This window comes from Takifugu flavidus, chromosome 9 (genome assembly GCF_003711565.1).
Source record: "Takifugu flavidus isolate HTHZ2018 chromosome 9, ASM371156v2, whole genome shotgun sequence".
Taxonomy (NCBI): domain Eukaryota; kingdom Metazoa; phylum Chordata; class Actinopteri; order Tetraodontiformes; family Tetraodontidae; genus Takifugu; species Takifugu flavidus.
In genome coordinates, this window is record NC_079528.1 from 13,110,434 (window position 1) to 13,128,070 (window position 17,637).

The 17,637-nt window shown below is 42.7% G+C and overlaps 3 protein-coding genes across 7 annotated transcripts; 2 read left to right on the plus strand and 1 right to left on the minus strand.

Moving 5' to 3' along the window:
* Nucleotides 1-4,395: 4,395 nt before the first annotated feature.
* Nucleotides 4,396-9,094, minus strand: polr1d (RNA polymerase I and III subunit D). The gene is made up of 5 exons (XM_057042362.1): nt 9,001-9,094; nt 8,470-8,567; nt 8,105-8,181; nt 6,791-6,873; nt 4,396-4,668 (listed from the first exon to the last, which is right to left on the minus strand). The coding sequence occupies exons 1-5, from the start codon at nt 9,037-9,039 to the stop codon at nt 4,621-4,623; spliced, it is 345 nt and encodes a 114-aa protein (XP_056898342.1). The 5' UTR covers nt 9,040-9,094; the 3' UTR covers nt 4,396-4,620.
* Nucleotides 9,095-9,383: 289 nt separating this feature from the next.
* On the plus strand, nt 9,384-13,113 carry sybl1 (synaptobrevin-like 1). Of its 2 annotated transcripts, none has more exons than XM_057042361.1 (8): nt 9,384-9,527; nt 9,885-10,058; nt 10,850-10,907; nt 11,210-11,347; nt 11,492-11,582; nt 11,779-11,846; nt 11,963-12,055; nt 12,201-13,113. In XM_057042361.1, exons 2-8 carry the CDS (start codon nt 9,913-9,915, stop codon nt 12,264-12,266), a joined length of 660 nt encoding a protein of 219 aa, XP_056898341.1. In that variant the 5' UTR covers nt 9,384-9,527; nt 9,885-9,912; the 3' UTR covers nt 12,267-13,113. The 2 variants fall into 2 exon arrangements, with proteins under 2 accessions (XP_056898341.1, XP_056898340.1); XM_057042360.1 differs by having other exon boundaries at nt 9,397-9,599.
* A 172-nt stretch (nt 13,114-13,285) lies between these two features.
* Nucleotides 13,286-17,637, plus strand: LOC130530850 (uncharacterized). 4 transcript variants are annotated; one of them, XM_057042358.1, is made up of 2 exons: nt 13,286-13,402; nt 16,191-17,637. In XM_057042358.1, the coding sequence occupies exon 2, from the start codon at nt 16,270-16,272 to the stop codon at nt 17,635-17,637; it is 1,368 nt and encodes a 455-aa protein (XP_056898338.1). In that variant the 5' UTR covers nt 13,286-13,402; nt 16,191-16,269. The 4 variants fall into 4 exon arrangements, with proteins under 4 accessions (XP_056898338.1, XP_056898335.1, XP_056898336.1 ...); XM_057042355.1 differs by lacking the exon at nt 13,286-13,402 and adding an exon at nt 15,046-15,585; XM_057042356.1 differs by lacking the exon at nt 13,286-13,402 and adding an exon at nt 15,046-15,518.

Below are 17,637 nucleotides of genomic sequence, written 5' to 3' on the forward strand. Positions count from 1 at the left end.
GTTCTGGTCTGTGCAACATGAAAGTCAGAACAACTTACAACCCATATAGCTGCCTCACAAAGGGCATGTCCACTGTTGCGTTGGCGCCGGAAAGTTATAAAAGTGAGGAAGTTCAAGTTCTCTCTGCTTCTGCTGTTCTCCACTTTCCTTCTACAGTCCAAAAACATGCATGTTGGCTTATTTTTCACTCTAAAGTGCCCCTCGTGCGTGTGTGTGTATGTGTGAATGCTGTGTTGGACTGCTCAATTCAATTCAATTCAATTCAATCTTTATTTATACGGCACTTTTCATACCCTGGGTAGCACAAAGTGCCTCACAAAGGATAAAAACAACAAAGAGAAACAGGAAAATCAAGAAACAAGAGAATCAAGAAGAAAAAACCTGACCCTTTCACCCCCACATATATGCATACATGAGATATATAAGCACACACACTCACATACACACTCACACACAGATACAGACACACACATGCATACACACACTCAAACACACACCCGCACATACAAACAAGCTGAGACATGGCCGGGCACCGAGACCTGAGGCATGTTTAAGGTTCCTGTCTCTTCCCCATCAGCCAACCCCGTTATGATGGATGGATGGATGGATGGATGAGTAGGAGGGTGGGTGGATGGATGGGTGGGTGGGTGGGTGGATGGATGGATGATGGATGGATGGATGGATGGATGGATGGATGGATGGATGGATGGATGAGTAGGTGGGTGGGTGGATGGATGGATGGATGATGGATGGATGGATGGATGGATGGATGGATGGATGGATGGATGGATGGGGTGTGGATGGATGGATGGATGGGTGGATGAGTAGGTGGTGGATGGATGGGGTGTGGATGGATGGATGGATGGGTGGATGAGTAGGTGGGTGGATGGATGGGGTGTGGATGGATGGATGAGTAGGTGGGTGGGTGGATGGATGGATGGCTGGATGGGTGGATGAGTAGGTGGGTGGATGGATGGATGGATGGATGGGGTGTGGATGGATGGATGAGTAGGTGGGTGGGTGGATGGATGGATGGATGGCTGGATGGAAACCTGGTGAAACAGTCAGCTAACAGCCACACTGAACAGTGATGAAGTCTCTGGCTCTGTAAGCTGATCACGATGTTTATAAAGGATTATGAAGATGAAACTGATTTCTGGAATAAGGACTTTATTCCATCTGTGTTTGTTTCTTAAGAATGTTTGAGAGAAACTAAGGTCAACAAAGGTTCTGATCTTTAGTGATTGCTCATTTAGAGCGATCAGATCCAGGGTATAAACTCATCCAATGAATGTTTTGAGGGTTTTTTTTGGGGGGTCATTATTTACTCCATACTTCTGCGTATCATCTGATGTGTCAGTGATGCTGATGGAAAAAACTGATGCCGGAGTAGCAAGCAATATTATTTTCAGAGAGCTGGCGGAACAACGCCGCAAACTGGTTCTCATTATAGACAAATTGTGGGGAAAGAGGCTAGTTGAGAGTCACATGGGGGGAGGGGGGGGGGGGGGGGGGGGGGGGTTCTTCTGAGTGTCTGTCAACTGTGGCTCAGTAACATGAGCAGAAACAGCTCATGCAACGTAGGGATAGAACGCGGATTTGTTTTTAATTTACAATCCGCCTTTTACAAAATTCAGTTTTTCCTGGATACACATGAAGGAAAAGATCAGCTGTACTGTTGCAATTACACGCTCATCATCAGCCTCCTGGTGATGGTGGGTGGGGGCTAGGGATGGGGGGGTGCAGAGGCTGGTGTCCATCCTGCACTGACTGTGTTTGCCGACTGACCTAAGCTCAGCCTGCACATGTGAAAAGCATAAATCAGACTCAGAGATCACAGAGGAACCCCAGCGTGACATCTGTAACAGGAGCCGGGAAGGATGGAGGCGAAACACGCAGAAAGCAAAGCCTGGCGTGGAAGAGGATCAGCGTCGGGGTGTTCAGGACCATGGACGTTCTGCTGGGCGCCTGCAAAACAGGCCAAGGCTAAATATGTTCCTGTTGCTTTCTTAATCGTATTGGTCTTGCCAGCTTTGTCCCCCCGACACACACACACTACTTGCCCTCAACCTTTGTGTAGCTTTAAAGCCTTCTTTCATCTTCCAATCACTGAGATATCTCTCTGATTCATGCTTCTAGGAGCTCAGATAGTCGGAGCTTCATTGTCCGAGTGCGCTGCAGCTTCATCTTCAGCATCTCTGAGGCTTAAGATCTAACCAGGCTTGAGTCGTCAGGTTCTTCAGCTCCCTTTCGCCATTGCAACATTCGGAACAAGCGGCAGCATGTGGACGAGAGCGGAGCGGTTGTTCAATCCAGCAGGGCGAGCTGATTAATGCTGCACTGGCTCTGTGTGTGTGTGTGTGTGTGTGTGTGTGTGTGTGTGTGAGGGGGGGGGGGGGGGGCATGCTTGCAGCTGCATAGGGGGGTTAATCTCCAGTGATGATTCAAAGATCCTCATTTCCACCACACATGAGCCAACGGAGCCACGGCAACAGAGACCTTTAACACAGCTGCGTAATGTTCATTCTGTGGGGGCTCTTTTCAATAATCACCCCCACCGGGGTCCAAATCTCAGTCTTTTGGGATGCTCACGGAGGGATTGCTCCTGTTTTAATATGCAGCCTGTTGCCTAGCTGGGAGGACTGAGCAGACTGGAGTCAAGATGGGAAGAATTAAATGATGATCCTGATGAGAGTCGTCGCCTCGGTAGGGAATGAACACCCAGACGCCGTCACCGGTCCGGCTTGTCTTTGTTAAGAGCTTTTTTTCGGATCTCGCCAGCGTGCGGTCACAGCTGCCTCGGCGAACTTCAACGGGAGCAGCCAGATGACAGCACATACTGTAAATAAGCGCGCGTGTAAAGCTCTGATGTCATCAGATGTGAAGCTGTTGAAGGAAAAAAAATAGGCCACCTGCCGGGGATTTTTCTGGTTTCCTGCTTTGGTCAAATTCCAACAAGTTGGGAGGAAAATCTTGTTACTCTGCCCATTCAGTGGTTGCTTTTTATTGCCAATAACACATCAGTGCGTGTGTGTGTGTGTGTGTGTGGAAGGGGGGGGGGGACATGCTTGCAGCTGCATAAATTAGCCAAAGAGAGGATTTTCTGCCTGAGAAGATTTGGATGGATAGTGGGAATAAATCAAAGACATCATGTGATAACTGCAAGTGCGCTGAGGAACCAAGCGTGCTTTCATACCAGCACAATTCACACGATCATCTCATCCAGCTACACACAAAAGAAGCAGGACGGGTCATCAAAGGTGCATTTGGTGTCTTTAAATAATTCATTACTTGCTGCTAATTGTTTTGTTTGGGATGAATCTCAAGATCAGACCCCCCAAGAAGCTGATTTTTTAGGTTTATAACCAGATCTCCCACACACAGTCTTAAATAAATTAGCTTCTTCCATCAGTGCACAGAACTTTCATTGCTTGTTTTTAATCATGTTTTAACTGACAACATTAACCCCATTATTTACACCGTCTATCCTCAGTTTTCCTCTGGACTCCTGGCCAAGCACCAAGGCTCCACATTCCTCTACTAATAAGGATATTCTAGCTTCGGCCTCCTCCATAAACGACTTTTGAAGACACAGGCGAGCGCTTCACACATCTTGTTAACAGACATCGCAGCTCCGTCCGCTTAAACTCTTTAAATTTACTGTTAAAGGCTCGGAAGTTCAATAAGCACCGTTTGTTTTCAATCAGAAGAAGGAAAATAGTCTGATTATGATGTGGGGGCAACAACAACAGTCTTATACAACAGTCTTGAGTAACCACTTATCTTAAATTTGATTGGACAAGAGATGAGGGTCACACCACTTTACAGCTGCTGTTCTATTTACATTAACACGTTGCTAAAAATAACTTCCCAACTTAATATCTGGCCATCAGAAAAGGACAAAGACGACTCTTTGACACTGTTTTCATTTTCAACCTCACAAATGAGGAAAAGTAAAGACTCAAGCCAGAAGATGAACTCCCTCAGGACCGGCGCCTCATGGTTGGACCTAAGGTCAGGGGTGGTCGTTCAGTCTTAGCCCGCTATTTATCTTAAAGGCAAACATGTTAAGACACACACCTCAAATGCCACAGAAGTATTTAGCGTTTGCTTTTCGCTTTGTTCCCTCTGCTGTTTGTGAAGATCAGCCGTTCAGCCTGTATCATAGCAACGCTGCTGCTGTCTCAGGATTTCAGCAAAATGGTTTCAGGTGCATCGCTGCAACCTTCTGATGGCAGAGCGGATCAGGCTGATTTTTACTTCCCAGCCTCCCAGTAAACATGTCAATCACTCCCGATTAGGTGGGTGAAAGCAGATATGCAGTAATTTGTGATTTACTCCAGTCAGTCCCTCACTCTCTCACACAGACACACACACACACGGAGGTTCACTCTGTTTTGCATTTATTGCCACACCATTTATTGCATTCTGCAGCAAATACACAATAACAGCCATTAAATATACACACACTTTATTATTGTCTGTTTCTTCTGCTTGATAAAAATTAAATCCAGGAATGTGGAAAATAAGAGTAAACAAACTGCAAATGTTTGAACATTAAATTAAATGAAGAGGCATTAAACACAACTGTTGCAGTCATGAGTGCTCATATGATGTTTTTCATTCCATCGGCTGCTCCCGACACTCTTTGAACCCACTGACTTTCGTCTGCAAACACAAAAAAGCGTAATGAGGATTGGATCCGAGTCAATGTGAGCAGTGTTAGGGTAATCAGGCATACAGACACAACTTGCTATTTTATACTCCGCAAAAAGAAATTGTAGAAAATTATTCCAAAATTGGAAAATACGTTTTCATGTTTGAGATATAAATAAATGAGCAAACATCTGAAAAATCAGACTTCTGATGGCTGAGACGAGACTATGCAATCCTCAAGGAAGATGGCTGTAGTTTGACAAGTATTTCTACTGGCAGGGGTAAATCAATAACATCTGGAGCAGGACAGAAATCCAGCCTCATCAAACATTACCAGTAGAAATGAGAATGATGGCCAGAAATCCGGGAAGATTTAAAAGTTCAACATTCTACAGCAAGTTATTATCACTAAAGATTTAAACGGGCGTCAGACGCTGAAGGCCTCAGCTTTTAAATGACCGAAATTATTACATTTAAGAAAAAATGTAAGAACAAGAACAAAAGCTAGTTTGGGCGAGAAGAAAAAAAAATATTTTAAGTCCTATTTTAATATGATTAACTTTTTTTTTTTTTTTTTAAACTATCCCCTATTTCTGGAACTGTGGTCTAGAAATACAAAATGGATTAAACAAAGTTTCTCAGAAGAGCAGCACTTGAAATAGTTTAGCTTCTTCAACAACAATAGCTTCAGAATATTGGGCATGTGGGGAAAACTTATCTTTGCATATCTTTCCAACAAAAGTGTACGTTAATGTGCAAAAACCCCCCACAACGCACAAATATTCCTGCGTGAGGGTCTTTTTCTTTCCTCACGGAAATAGCGCAAACGTGTGTGCTGCCAAATATGCAGAGCGGCTTCTAGGTGAGGTCAGAGTTTGTCTCGTGAATGAGGCTGGGAAACGTACGGTGGAGCTCAACCAGCTCCATCTGAAAGGTTACTGATGTGTGTGTGGTGTGTGTGTGTGTCAGCTGCAGTGGATTACCGACGGGGTCAAAAATTACATTTCTGCGCTGTGTGAGCTCAGTGTGTTCAGTTTCTATCAGGAACTGCACAGCAGGGGGCTCAGTGGTTGGGACCTGCTCTTTAAAGGCTTGGCAACAGAAATTATCCCAAGTCTGAGATTCTTCGGCGTAGTTTGGCTGTCGTTGCCTCGTCCTTGCCTGTGAATGCACGGCCCTGTCCCCGATGCTGGACCTGAATCTGTTACTGAGGTTCCTGAATCTGATACTGCTGCACCTGAATCTGTTAAATGTGTTAAAAAAAAAAAGCCCAAACATTACAAACATGGCAACTCAGGCCCACCTAACAAATGATTATTTTGTTTGGGGGCCTAGATCACGTGCTGGACCGTACCATCATCACACACTACTGATGAGTTAACAGAGAGGGTGGAAATTGGTCGTGGCAGCACCATAGTGCATCATGGGATTTGTAGTGTAACAAGTGTAAGTACTATGAACTGACATTAATAATAGACATAAAAACTATCTTGTGAGTCAAAATAAAGCCCCATTCACACTGCAGGCAAATTCCAATTGTTGCTCAAATCTGATCTTGAAGCTCAAGTGCCTGCGCTGCTGTTTGCTAGTGCTAAAATCAGATTGCGTTGCATCTGCACTACAGGGCCGGATCTGGATTGGTTGTCGCGGTAATGACATCACCTTCGGCAGAGACACAGTATATCAACACGGTGGCGTGTGCAGTGAGTCAATGGACGTGCAAACAGGCTCGCTGATCCAGACTGCACGGGCAGACGCGTCCACACTGAAATCAGATTTTCACCAATCCAGACAGGACAGGAATCAGATTTGGAGCTGCAGTATGAACAGGGCTTAACTGTATAGTCTGAATATGGCCACTGGCCTTGATAAAACAAAAAACAATACAGCCTAAAAGACTAGATTGAGGAGAAAAGATTGATAAGATGACTGGTGCTAAGGATGGTTCTACAAGGTAGTGAATCAGAGTGTTTGGACTACCGGTATATTAAATGATGAAATGGGTTAACAAGGTGCTGATTCAATCAAACACGTCCGTCCTTCTTCAGGTTACCATTGACTACCCAGCTGGGGTCACTCATGACCTCACATACCTGTTATGAATCTTCCTTTGTAGAATTCCCCTTAGGCTTACCTCAAAGGTGTTGAGAACATGTTGACAAACTTCATGGAGATCACTCAGACCCTTCCTCAAGACTTCTGCTGCTGGGACGCCTCCTATAATGGGCGGCAGATGGTGTTAAGCAAAGCAAGAACAAAAATGAAATGAAGGAGAACGGATTGTTAGGTATTGCCACTTTTTTTTGAGATTTCAGCATGCTGCTCGCAAAGTATTGTGAAGCTTCGTGAGACTCTACAGTTTACATTGTTTTCTCAATCTTCCACCCAACCACATGAGCACATGGGAAACATATTTGCACACCAAAATTGAGATGACACGATCACAATTTCCTAAATGGTTTGCAAATGGTTTGAAAAGAGACTGAGGGCAGCAGAACAGAAATAAACACAGATGAATGTGTAAAATGTGTTTCTTCAGATGAAATGAAAGATAGTTGAATTTGTCTGCGTAGAAGCCATGAAGACACAAGTCAGACCCTCAGAGCTGAATAATAAAAAAAGTTTTCTGTACCAGAATGCAATGTGACCAAGTTTCATGGCTCTTTTGTTGTATTTTATATATTTATTTTGTTAAAAACAGAGTATTTCAATAAGTAGTTGAGTTATTTAATTGCCATTTTAACAGTGACAGCAACAACTATATCATTTTTGTTAAGGTCCACCTCTCAGTGATAAAAAGAACTATATCTACTTTAAAAAAAAGACTTAACAGGTTCAGAATATTAATTCCACAGCTGCTCAGATTTTTATCATCTTCAAGACTCATAAATAAACTTTACCACGCTATTAACACCCACGTTGAAGGAGCAGAAAACAAGATGATCAGCAGATTTTTGCATATCAACCTAGTTAAATCAACTCTGCGTAGATCAAAAAGAATGCCCAGTTATTTTACTTGGGAAAACCTGCATTTATATATGGCCAAAATATGCTTTCAATGCAACTAATTCTTGTCCTCTAAGGAGGATGCTGTTCCCCTTTTCTGCTCCTGGCTGCATTCTGGCAAACCTTGGTTGAAGGCTGGGCAATGAGCCAGGGAAGAACCCATTAAATTGATGCAGGTCCTGGGATTTAATCTAAGGGGAGTTGGAGCCTTGGCAAGGATCTCAGCTCTCTGGGTGCTTCTAATCACATAAAGAGATGTGTGTGCCATCAGTGTGTACTGAAAAAATGTGTGTGTTGTTCAACCATTTCAAACGGTTCTATGTTTTTAGGGTTTTTTTTTTTTTTGCAAGAACTGTCTGACATTTGCAACTGTACGCAAAACCAAACCAGGCACACAAAACAGGGAAAATGACATAATAAAGGTTTAAGAGCCATTCCTTACCTCTTGTCTGAATGCGGAAATTGATCTTGTTTTCAGACGGATGGGTGATAGTGTAGCCACAAAACTCTACATCCTCACTGCCAGAAAAAAGGAAGGGATACGAGCAGAAAATGTGATTATTATGGTCAGCGTTTTGCTGAGCATCGGTGTGGCTTCTTTTAGGCCAGCCCCCAACCATCAACCCACTGAAACTAATGACCTGAGACAAAAACTGCATCAGCACGTGAACGCTTTCTGACTTAAACATTATACTCAGAGTAACTTGATAACTGTAAGAAAAGAAAACGGTTTAAACATGGACATGTTGACTTAGTTTTGATGAGCATGCTGTGTGGAGGAAGGGCAAACAAAATACAACTACCGACTTCTTCATCACCATGTATCTGAGGGAGTTGCCCAGGGTATGATCTTCATCATGCATCACAAATGTCACACAGCCTTCATCAGCCCCATCAGCCTGGACCTAAAAGACAACACATCTATCTTAAACACACGATGCATTGCAAATACACCCATTAACTACTCGAGCTCAGAGCTAAATGAGTTTATTTATGTGTATAAGGCGCCCCCGGTTGGTAATCAGGAGAATAACTTATAGCAAGAGAAAAACAAATGAACAGGTAACGCTATACAGATTTCGGCAGATATAGATTTCTTCGTATTCTAACGCCACAAACAATGTTTCATTTAGGATTAAGAGCATTTAATGCAATCCTCCTTTTGCTTGCGTTGTTATTGTAACTGCTAGCTTCTGTGGCGTTAGCTCCCCACGCGAGAACTGTGTTAACATGCTGGTTTTAGCATTCAGTAAGTAGTTTAACAAATTAGTCTCACAACGAAAAGAGTATCAGATGTCAAAAAATCCCATTAAACAAACTGAATTTTGAATTTCTAACCATCTCTAGCACTGGTTTCGCCGTTCCTTCTTCAGCCATGCTTTCCAGTCCCGATTATGTCCTGGTGCATTTCGATCGGAGTAGTTGTCTGACAGGCAAAAGATGGCCGACCACGTTATCCATTGAACTTAGATGTACATCTATTGACATTATCAACATTACTCACATTTCACTACGGGATTAGTATAAGAATGATTTTTTTTTTAGCTTCTGTTAACTTTGATGGAAGTCGTTGCACTTGCTTGTGATTTTTTTGAGAAGAACTTTCTTACTGCCTGTAAGTCAAAAAGGAGATTTTTTTTAACCCACTCTAATCTGAAACCGTGGCGCTTCCAGGAAGTTGTGATGTAGTTCATAAAACGAAACTAGAGGGTGGCGGATTTTATCAAGAACTACATTTCCCAGAGTTCAGGGAGAGCGATGATTTGCAAAGCAGAAGTCACTCGAAAGGGATTAGCTATTTTGCTAGAAGAAGACATTCACATCCTGGAATTTGCGCTAAATGTGCAAATTTAAACCACACTGAGGTATCGTTGTCATATCACGCTACTAAAATTTGTAGTGTCAAAGCTAGAAACAAGTGCTGGAGTCGTCAAATGGTACGGTGTGATTTTATTATGTTAGCTCTGCATTTCGCAACATTATTTGCTAACTAGCTGGTTGTTTTCATTCGCTCAAGATACCCGATCAATGTTTTCTTAGCTAATCTCTTCGGCTTCTGTTCTTGCGACTTCCAAACATTAATTCTTCACCGCTATTGTGTTCATAACGTTGCTAGAATATTTCATCATTATTTCCTCCAGCTGACTAGTTTCCTCTTCCCCGAGGCCATTTGATTCCACCGTCACTATGTCACTCTTTTTTTGTTCTTGTGTTAACAACAGTCACTGAGCTGAAGTTCCAGCTGTTGCCATGGCAATTTTGTTTGCAGTGGTGGCCCGGGGCACCACCATCCTGGCAAAACATGCCTACTGTGGTGGAAACTTCTTAGAAGTAGCTGAACAGATTTTAGCTAAAATCCCATCAGAGAATAACAAATTGACCTACAGCCACGACAGGTAAGACATGTTGATAACCACACACTACAGACAGCCACGTGGATAGAATAATCTATTATTGGTATTATTATTACTACTATTATTATTATTAGAGCCTATTTGACTCTCTGATAATCACTTAAAAATATATATAAGTACTCACTCTTTTTATCCACATCACGCTAAACGATGATGTTGTTGACATCACTGATGTATTTTTAGAATCTGCAGAACCCTTAAAATAGAAAAGCGGATACATTTTTGCCGAGCCATGTTTTTAATAGTAATACTGTACATCAAATAGTAGACACCAACGGAGCATTTTTAAAGTGTTTATAGAGTAAACATTATAAAACATGCAGCTCTATTCAGAAGCACCGGTTATTACTCATCCCTGAATCAAAAAGCATTGTGAAAGATTAAATTTGTCATTTTTAATGTTAAGATCTCACAGAATGTAGACTATAACCACATTTGGATACAGTGTAAAGCCACTAAAAGCTGACTTGGTATATAATTATAATTTATATTGCCTATTGTTATTTAAATGTAGTGTCATTGCAAGTCATTATGTCAATATGTTTAAAGCAGTCCTCTCTCTTAAATTGGGTCAAAAGTAATAAGTTACAAAAAATGTTTATGAAAAACATTGAAAATTACTATAAGTGGCAAATAGTTCAGTTTAGTATGTATGAATGTGTGTGTATGTATGTATGTATGTATGTATGTATGTATGTATGTATATTACAAAATGATAAAACTTTTCTCCCTTTTATCTGTTGTGCTGACCTATTTTGTCTTTTTTGGTGTAGCTATCTTTTTCATTACATCTGCCATGACAGAATCATATACCTGTGTATTACTGACGATGTAAGTAAGCCCATCATGTAAGATTTCAATTAGTTATTTGTGATAATTTTGTTTGGTAAAGACTATTTTGTTGTTAGCTCTTGTGCCCCATCATATCTAACTTGATTAAACACCTAAAAATGAATATATCTGTATCTGAATATCATGAAGCACAAGTTAACATTCATGCGTACCAAAGGTTTGTTAAAGTTATTGTTATAAAGTTATTGGACAAGGATTTAGCGTAGACAACATTGAACTTATGTTTATGGACTTTTCTGTGGGTATGTTTCATATATTGTGCTTTGTACAATACATTTTAGGAGTTTGAAAGATCCCGTGCGTTCAGTTTCCTCAGCGAAGTCAAGCGGCGCTTCCAGACAACATACGGGTCGCGAGCACAGACAGCTCTGCCTTATGCCATGAACAGTGAGTTTTCATCGACACTGGCAGCTCAGATGGTGAGTGTGATGAAAGCCTGAGATTAAGCAATGTTGCCCAATGTTGTCTCATGCAGACTCTGCAACTGCCGTGTAGAAGAAACATTTTAACTGTAACAAGCTACGCCTGGATTCTTTCATGTGACCTTTTTAACTTCTCCGTAGAAACACCATTCTGACCCTCGTGGTTCCGATCGTCTTGCTGACACTCAATTGCAAGTTGATGACCTAAAGGGCATTATGGTCCGCAATATAGGTATTTAATGGAAGCTATATACTGTTTGTTGAAGTCTTTGGTTTGCTTGTTTTATTTTTTTTATTTTAATCTTGACAAGGATATTCTGTTTTAATATTCTTCAACAGTGCGTATCATTATGTTCATCTCATCAAAGTTCCTGTGTTTGGTTTTATCCTGGAATGTTGTTAGTTGACTCTTTTTTTTTCTTTTCCAGATTTAGTCGCTCAGAGGGGAGAAAAACTTGAATTGCTGATTGACAAAACGGACAATCTGGTCGACTCTGTGAGTTTAAGACTGTTCTCCCATGTTATAGTTGCATGTAAAAGAAAAAAAGGTTGAGGTTGAATGTTAAAAGCCACCCATCTCCGGTACTTTATGTCTCTTTGTACTGCATGTAGTCGGTCACATTTAAGACCACGAGTCGGAACCTGGCCCGAGCCATGTGTATGAAGAACCTCAAGCTGACGGTTGTCATCGCTCTGGTGTCTCTGGTGAGTGTGGTGGATGTTGGCAATCAGTGCTAACCTGAATGAATGAAAATGGCCATTGTAGCTTCCAGAGCGTGCTACTGCCTGATGTTGAAGTATGTACAATAATTTTAGCGTGGTTCCAAACTGGTTTCTCTGCTCATTACAGGTGATCTTGTACATTGTTGTGTCTGCTGCCTGTGGAGGCCTGAGCTGGCCCAGTTGTGTCAAATAGACGAAAGGAGAGGGGATAACAGAGGGAGGGGGACAGGAAAAAAGAAGAGGAGGATGCATCCACATACAACTCTGCCTGAGCATGGATACAAGATTCTCCCCTACCTTCGGCATCACCGACGAAAGAGACGTGCCGCCACTCCTCCTCCTGTCTCCTCCCCCCACCACGTCTTACTTCTTGTGCACATTGACTTGCCTTCTGGACAGGAACTCCCACCACATACCCACCCTAATGGCGGCATCTGTGTGGGTTTTACAGATGTGGCCTGCTCTTATATGTAACTCCATGCTCTGATGAGTGGCCTGTATCGTTTTCTGCCACTGTCATGCATCTACCTGTGTAAGTAATCCATTTATACCCAGAGGAGAATGCTATTCTACAGTACCTTAGTGAAAACATGCAAGCACACATGCTTTTCACCTAGAACTCACCCTGTATTTTGTCTTGCTCTCTGCTACATGACTAAGTTCATTTTGACCTATCTGATGCAGTAGAAGTGGTATTTGCCAAAGTTTATTGTTTCATTAAAATAGAATTTCCTCACAACAAATGTTCTTGGGAACATTCTGAAATATGCAGATTGTACAATTAATATGGAAAATGTAATCTATTCCTGATATAATTGGTCTTCTTTTGATCTCGCTGCATCATTCACCTCAATGGATTTGTCTCCTAACAACCTTTTCTTTTAATATGGGATGTTGTCTAGGTCCATGCGTCTTCTCCACAATGCACTTTTTTTGTATATATGTGTAGATTTATTTTCTTTCAGACAGTGTAATTATTTAAATATCATTGTACCTTCAAAATTGAAATAAAATCTAATGATGTATCATTGTCGTGCACACATGGGAAACCACTGTCACTGTGTTGGTCACCTCTTCTGGTTTATTTTAACCTTTTCACCTGAGGATCGTTGACTTGGTGGATTATTCTTTCATTAACTAGCACACTGTGACTGAGACGCCACCGCCCTGTGTCAAAGTTCAACATATATAACCCCTATAGGACATAATGGACTGGTCTCCAGTCAAACCAGTCGAACGTCACTGATGTGGGAGCCAGCAGGTGTGCACAATTGCTGATTAGGACCAGGCCAGATGCGCGATCCCGCTCTCTGCTCGCTCCCGCGTCAGGTAACGTTAAGCTCCATCAATTTACAACTTTAGTTTAAGTTGTATTAAAAACGACGAATACGAAGTATAATTACTTCTACTTAAAAAAAAATGTCTTCACGTTTTTAAACGTGATAAATGTTTAATTACGTTCCTGCTTTATTTGACTTTCAGGCGTGTAGTTGGGCAACATTTAAGCTAGCTTAACTGCGGTTTTCCTCTTATGTTTATCGACAATCAAGGATAATAGTTGATTAAATGTTGGCCTCAGTGGGCAGCTTGTTAATGTTTACCAACACTGGGTCACTGAGATTAGTAATTCTAAAATCCGATAAACCTTTCTTGGCTCTTTTACAGTCCATTTATGGACTTTAGAGAGTGTTTTCTTTGCTATTTGTGGCTCCCTACCGTTTCTAATAATAGCTGTAACGCTGAGGGGCCTCACAGATAATCTGCCCCATCAGATGAGGGGCAGCAGTTTTCATCAGAAAACTCTCTACCACGATCCCAGAGAGGACCAACAAAAAGAGGCTTCAATCTAAAAGGACAACTCTTTTCACCAGGGACACCTTCATAAAATCTGAGGAACTCCAAAGTTAAAACTGCTGAGTCAAAGCTTCATACTTTTAGACAGGGTCATATTTGGTGCATCAAACATGACCACAATGAATGAGATTTACTGAGGTCAACTAACAAACATCAAGCATCATTGACTCGCTGTTCCAAGCCATGCACATGAATGAAGGACGGGAACTAGTGAGGTTATTGTTCTAAACCGATATTTTGTAGAAATGGTGTGTCTTTGGTCCACTGGGAGGACCCTCAGCCTGTCCTTGTGCCCCGTTGGGGTGTGTTCGGCTGTCTGTGCTACTCTGTGCTACTCCTGACTGCAGCATTATTCACATATCCAGTAACCTGTACAGAGGAAGGAAAGATGTTTGGAAAAGATCTGCACAGTTAATAAAAAACCCCAAACCTTACCTTAAAAAGACCTCACTGTTATAACAACCTCCATTGATAATTGGTTTGTGTGCAGGTTTGAAAGATTTGAGGTATTTGCACATTGTCTCTCTTGTTGGATTATATTTAATTTGTTGTCTTGTAACGAGTATATAGAAAAAAAGATATTTACAAGCAGTGTTTACTGCTGCTAGTTTTACTATGCCCCTCACAAGCTTAATTGATATTTGGCTATTTGTGCTCCAGAGCATTCATTACTTCATGTCTGTAGTTAAAATGGTCCTGTAGTTTATAGGTCCAGAGGTTATAGATTATGCAGAAATAGCATAGGTCTTCTGGAGGTTATAGTCCGGTGTCGCTGCACTACTCCAGTGTCAGGATCAGGTGTCGACATCTTTGTGTAGTGCACGAGGCTGTGTCATCAGAGAGTGACAGTGGCAGAGGAGTCAAAAGCAACAGTGTAACTACAAAGTGCTGCAATTTTGTGCCATTTTCGGATGAGTCTCAGCTCATGTTCTTGATGAGGCGCAGGACTTTAATACTGCCGTTTTCTCCTGCATGTTGGCCTCCTGTCATTCCGCTCTACTTCTCACTTTTCGGTTAATACAAGGCGGTCTCACGAATCCCCAATAAAAGGAGGACTTTGGGTGCTAAGCAACAGTGAATGCTAACTCTGGAGTGGCAGGCCAGGGCCACTCCCCCAGTCCCAGGCCCAGCATAGATAAGGAAACGTGTTGCTTTCTGCCTTGCTTGCTTTGTAAACTCAGGAATAGAGCCCTGCACCGAGCAGAGTCCTCGAGGACCTTGACATGGGAGCGGCGTGCAGCCAGCCAGGTGTCTGATGTCGTGCACACAGGCTGACAGGAGCGACTGCTGATCCATGACCACAGTAGATTAAAGGGACTAAGGTAGAATATCTCAGGGTGAGGAATCAGATGCCTGCACACGAGGCTCTGTTACACTGCCTGTTATGTTACTGACGCTCCGTTGACTGTGAAACCGTGGGGGTAGGAGCAGGGCTGTCAGGCTAAAGCAGACTTGTGCAGCATTCCCTACAAGTCAGATGGATTTAGCGCTTCGAAAGAAAAGCAGAAATGGGTTTGTTGCTCGGGGCAAAATGAGCCGAGTGAACCTCCGGAAGAGTTCTGGCTCACTGCTACAGGAGACACCGCCGACTGTGGGGTTTTTTTAAACTCACTTTGTGTAGAAAATCATTTGTTTTAATTCATGCTTTTTTGGCAAAGGTAAGTGCAGAAACCTGCTTCTTTTTTTAAGTTCCTTTTGCCATTTAGGCACTATAGTTTGACAATATATTTTAATTAACGTTTGTTCTTTGACAGTTGTGACCTGTGGAGTTTTGCTGAAGCGGTTTAGAACACTGGATTTGATATTTAGATGTAAGAATTAGCATTAGGTTTTCTCTGGCAGCACTTATGATACCACGTTAGGTAACGTCACAAAGTCCTTGACGTTTGTAGGTTTTTTAGGGAAAGAAAGTGGCACGCAACTGTTGAATAAAGTAAGGGCTTATTTCTGCTCCTAAAAAATGAAATGCTGGATTCTATTTTGATGTGACTAAAACTAACTAGCTTTCATTTGTTTGCCCAAAGAATACAGTAGCCAAATGTTTGCCACTCAAAAATGTGAAGCCCGTAATGTGCTGCGTGATGTAAACTGGACCCTGTCGTCTCCGTTTAGGTATTTGGAAATCATGTGAACCGTAGGATGGGCAGCAGCTACTGTATTTGAGCCTCGTCACCATGCAAAGCTGTATTTTAGTTTAGCTGTATGGCTAAAAGACAAGATGCTAATTCAGTGTAAAAAACACAGCCTTTGATCCTCTTTACAGATGTTGCCAGTTCAGGAGTTTGCTGGATTTAGAGCGCATCTTATCGATTGTGAGACAAGTAGCCCAAGAAACATCAGAAATGTCTAATAAGACTTTCAACATCTCCATGAATCAAGTTGATTGCCCGCGTCCGTCGCTGCAGCTGGCCCTCGCATCTGATGACCATTACAGGGAGTTAATTTCCCCTTCGCCTGACTCGCCACACGACTGGACTTCAAGTCAGAGGGAAGTGGCCAACATGCAAGCGTGCCCTCTCAGCAAAGATTCCCCTGATGAGAACCTCAACCCCAGCCGCTCGCCGCAGGGAAACCTCCTCTGCAGTGTGAGCACAAACCTAAACCAAACCTTTATCGCCACACCTGTGGAGGGAACTCTGCACTTCTGGAATGCGAACTTGACCCCTGAGTGCAATCACGAGACGGGATTAGAGATAAAACAGGCTTTCCATAAGTACACGGACAATGGAAGAAATGGTAACACGATGTCTCCGGACTCAACCAGAGGTGAAGGCCTAGCGGGTTTCTGCGAGGCCTCTTGTAGAGGGTCTACCGGAAATGGGTGCTGCTCCCTGAGCTCTGAGGAAATGATAGTAAGGAGCAACAGTTTTGGTCTGGAGGACCGCTCTGCTTTGGTGGTGTCATCACTGGAGGATTCACCAATGTGTGTAGCTGCTGGCTGTCAAGTATTGGCTGCTGACTCTCCGTTGAGTGAGGGAGACAGTTCCCCAGGAAAGGTGAGTGAGGAGCAGACCGGCCACCCAAGTCTGGGTCTGACTTTCACTCAGGCAGAGCTCCCTACTGTGGAAAATGAAGTGGCAACAGAGGCTCCTGTAGATCTGCCCAGTGAGAAAGAATGTCTTTTCATGACCTTTGTCTGTGAACCCTCCCCTGTAGACCTTGGAAAAGGGGCTCAGTTTCCAAGTAAATCAGAGGTGCTTTGCCCCACATCAGTTACACCAGAACAAGGCAAGGCTGTCCTGCCCACTCCATCTGCTGAGGGCACTAATAATATATACACGTCTACTCCAATACAAGATGTAGATAACAAGACACCCAGCCTACCTTCCTTTTCAGGGTCTCCTGGATCTGGAAATGCTGCTCATCCCATTGAACAGCAGCGATTGTCTGCAGCATCCAAGCATGTATCTGATCAACTACCCCCTTCAGAAGGCAAGATCAGGAAACTGCAGCTTAAGAAATTTCCCAAAACAGACTTCAGCAATATAAAATCAAAGGTGGTAACAAGAAATTCACCCCAGATGAAAACAGGCCCAGTATCAGAATACAAAGCACCCAAATCTAATATGGACAACAAGCATGTTGAAGGAAGGAGAGGAGGAACCATCAGGATTAGTCCTGCCAAAGCGAGAGGCACCCCACTTGCATCTACTACCACTAAAACAATAAAGGATGCTCAGAAGGGGCAAGTGGCTTCCATTTGGATCTGA

Excerpts from the sequence above, each read along its gene's own strand:
- polr1d (XM_057042362.1), bottom strand. The coding sequence starts at position 9,039 with ATGGCTGAAGAAGGAACGGCGAAACCAGTGCTAGAGATG. Across the intron at positions 8,182-8,469 it reads AGATACATGGTGATGAAGAA|TGAGGATGTAGAGTTTTGTG; the intron begins GTCGGTAGTTGT and ends TTTTTCTGGCAG. Across the intron at positions 4,669-6,790 it reads ATGTTCTCAACACCTTTGAG|ACGAAAGTCAGTGGGTTCAA; the intron begins GTAAGCCTAAGG and ends TTGTGTTTGCAG.
- sybl1 (XM_057042361.1), top strand. The coding sequence starts at position 9,913 with ATGGCAATTTTGTTTGCAGTGGTGGCCCGGGGCACCACCATCCTGGCA. Across the intron at positions 11,847-11,962 it reads CGGACAATCTGGTCGACTCT|TCGGTCACATTTAAGACCAC; the intron begins GTGAGTTTAAGA and ends TACTGCATGTAG. Across the intron at positions 12,056-12,200 it reads TCATCGCTCTGGTGTCTCTG|GTGATCTTGTACATTGTTGT; the intron begins GTGAGTGTGGTG and ends TGCTCATTACAG.